At 44.5% G+C, this 2,828-nt stretch overlaps 1 protein-coding gene across 1 annotated transcript; it reads left to right on the plus strand.

Moving 5' to 3' along the window:
- The first annotated feature begins 467 nt into the window (after window positions 1–467).
- Window positions 468–1,259, plus strand: LOC118857891 (protein FAM170A-like). The gene has a single exon (XM_036768365.1). The coding sequence runs from the start codon at window positions 468–470 to the stop codon at window positions 1,257–1,259; it is 792 nt and encodes a 263-aa protein (XP_036624260.1).
- Window positions 1,260–2,828: the final 1,569 nt, after the last annotated feature.

Consider the following 2,828-nt stretch of genomic DNA (forward strand, 5'->3'; position numbering starts at 1 on the left):
AAGGATAATGACATAACACAACCCTAACCCTAACCTACATGTCTATACCCACCTCCACCTGAGTCTGCACTATGACCAGGGAAAATGTTTATAGAAGTTTCTAAGACTATGCCCCAGACTTGTTGCTATAAGCAAAGAATCTGATCTCAGACATCCTAGTCTCCCTTCTCAGTCAGATTTTCCTGCTGGGTTGAAGGAGGTAGGAGGGGACAGAATAGAGCAGACCCCAGAACTCCAAGGGGAATCTTTAGGCCCTGGGACCAAAGAAAGCCCCATTTAACAGGCTCAGGTGAGGGATCTGTGAATGAGACAAAACAGTGTAGAGAGGAGTTTTCTGGGCCCTTTGGAGACAGACTCCCAAAATGGGAATCTAAGAGAAGAGTCCAGCTAAGGAGGCTTATGGATTTTTTCACCAAGAATTCCTGACCCTTTGAGGAAGGAAGTGATTGACCCTAGAAGTGTGAGGTATGCCAATAAGAGTGAAACTGAGAGCTTTTTCATTTCGTTTCTCAGGGGCTGTGAGAGCAGAAGATCTGGTCCAGCCTGCGCCCAGTGGGGAAGACAGGGCTGAGAGGCAAGAAGAAAGAGAAACTTCTTCTCCGTCACTTTATTCTCTACTTTCCTCTTCCTCCTCTTCTTCTTACCACTCCTGTGTCTCCTCACTCTCTGACAGTGAAGATGATCCAGTCAGCTTCAGCTACTTCCATGTAGAAACGATCACAGCAGAGAACATTGCATGGGAGTCTGATGCCAAATTGGAACCAATTCCAAAGAGGTCTAGGATGTACAGCAGGGAGGAGTGGGAGGGGAGTATACTAGATTCTTCTCCCCAGAATGTATCCCCCTTGGCCCTATTCATTGGCAAAGATCCCACTCTGGAAGGTAACAACAAAGAAATAGAAGAGGAAAAAGCAGGAACCTCAAGGGACTCTGAAAAAAGACCAGAGCTCCAGACTCCTGACTGGACCAGTCCTCCAAAAGGTGCCTACCACTGCATGACCTGCTTCAGAATTTTCTCTACCCATGGGGCTCTGGAAGCACATACACATCACAAGACGAGAGAGAGTTTCAGCTGCAGTATTTTTCACCCAATACAAGAGAGAATTACCCTGCAGAATGGAGTCCAGAGCGAAAATCTCAAGAGATTGCACCAGGAAATTCAACCAGGGCATCAGGAAGATGAGAGTCAAAGTCAGACTGTGCATCATCAAGAAGAGAAATGTGGTGAAGACCCATTTCTGAAGAGTCAGTGCACTTGAAGTCCCCTGTGGTCCTTCCAAGTAAAATAAATAAACAAGGGAGTTTTGGGTACCCCCATTTTGTGAGGTGATGGCTTGTCCAAGTATTTCATTTTAAATTCCCTGCGAAGAACTAGATGACAAGTGGACACCACCATGACCCAAAATCCTCCATCTCTAACATCTGTTGTTCTCACACAAAAGAGAGCGAAGTCCTATAGACCAGAACAACACAGAGAGCAATTGAGTCCAAGAGAAGGCTAAAAGACAGAGCAGCATGAAAAGAATCTCCTAACTCCTTCACCCCCACACTTTCACATGAGAGAAGTGGTTATTTTTCTATTATACTAACAACCAATTATTAAATTAGGATCCTATTTCTTCATTCAGGGATGAGCCCCTGTAAGCCAGTCTCCAAAGGACATTGCTGATAGAAGAGATTGCCCAAATCCTCCAGGTATATGTTCTGAGATCTTGGGCGGGACCCCACCCAACTAAAAGACCTTGAGAACAGAATCTAATCTAGGTGAATTCTTGCCTTTAGGAAATAAGCCCATGTCATTGTACCCCTCCAATAGAGCCTAAGGGAACCCAGTTTATGAAGAAGAAAATCAGCCAGAGTGGTCTGGATAGAGATGGGTTCCCCTGTCCAGATTACTGGAGGTGGCTGAGTCTCATGATCAAGTCACATTCTCAGCTGGAGAAGCTGAAGACTTCTAGCCCACCTCCTTATTAATGTGGCTACCCCTTCATCAATTGTTCACTAATCAAGGTTGATTCTCACCTGTTAGGGGCACCTCCTCTTCCAAAGATATTTAAGCATTCAGGGATCACCATGGTTTTGTCTTTGGTTACTGAGACCACTGACCATCAATTTATTATCAGCTAGGCTGGCCTAATTAATAAATTGATTATTAATTACCCAGAAACTCTGTCTCTCAGGCTTTCCATTTGTCTTGCACAATTGGCTCTAACTTCAGGACCATTGAATCATAGAATAAGAACTGAAAAGCATGTAAGAGGCCATCAAGTCCAACCCTCTCATTTTATACGTGAGGAAACAGACCCAAGGAGGTTCGGTAGCTTACCAAAGTTCACACAAGTGGTGACAGAAGCAATATTGAACCCAAATCTTCTGATTCCAAAGGCTGTACCACACTGATGCAACCACAGCAAGTGACTACTTGGTGTCATCCAGTGGGTCTAAATTAGGAGTCAGTGCCGTCCTTGATGACTCTGGGTTTGTGGAGACATGGGGCTTCTGTCTTGACCACAGGTGGTGCACGCAGGTCAGCCCAAGTGATTTTTGAAATTTGCTGTTTAAAAATGATTTAGTTTGTCCTTAAGCTTAAACAGCACCAAAACCAAAGAAAGAGATAAGGAACAGAAGCCCAGAAAGGTATAAGGATTTACCCAAGATTGCTTAGGTAACAGAGACAGGACTAGACCCCATGTCTCCTTACTCCCAACACACTGCTCACACTAACCTCCTCACCCATTTGTGTGAGTCTCTTCCTTGCCCAGGATTTGTCTTCCAGACTCATTTATTTATAGGAAATCAAATGTTCAAGAATGAGTGTGTGACAATTG

Source organism: Trichosurus vulpecula, chromosome 7 (genome assembly GCF_011100635.1).
Source record: "Trichosurus vulpecula isolate mTriVul1 chromosome 7, mTriVul1.pri, whole genome shotgun sequence".
Taxonomy (NCBI): Eukaryota; Metazoa; Chordata; class Mammalia; order Diprotodontia; family Phalangeridae; genus Trichosurus; species Trichosurus vulpecula.

Excerpts from the sequence above, each read along its gene's own strand:
- LOC118857891 (XM_036768365.1), top strand. The coding sequence starts at position 468 with ATGCCAATAAGAGTGAAACTGAGAGCTTTTTCATTTCGTTTCTCAGGG.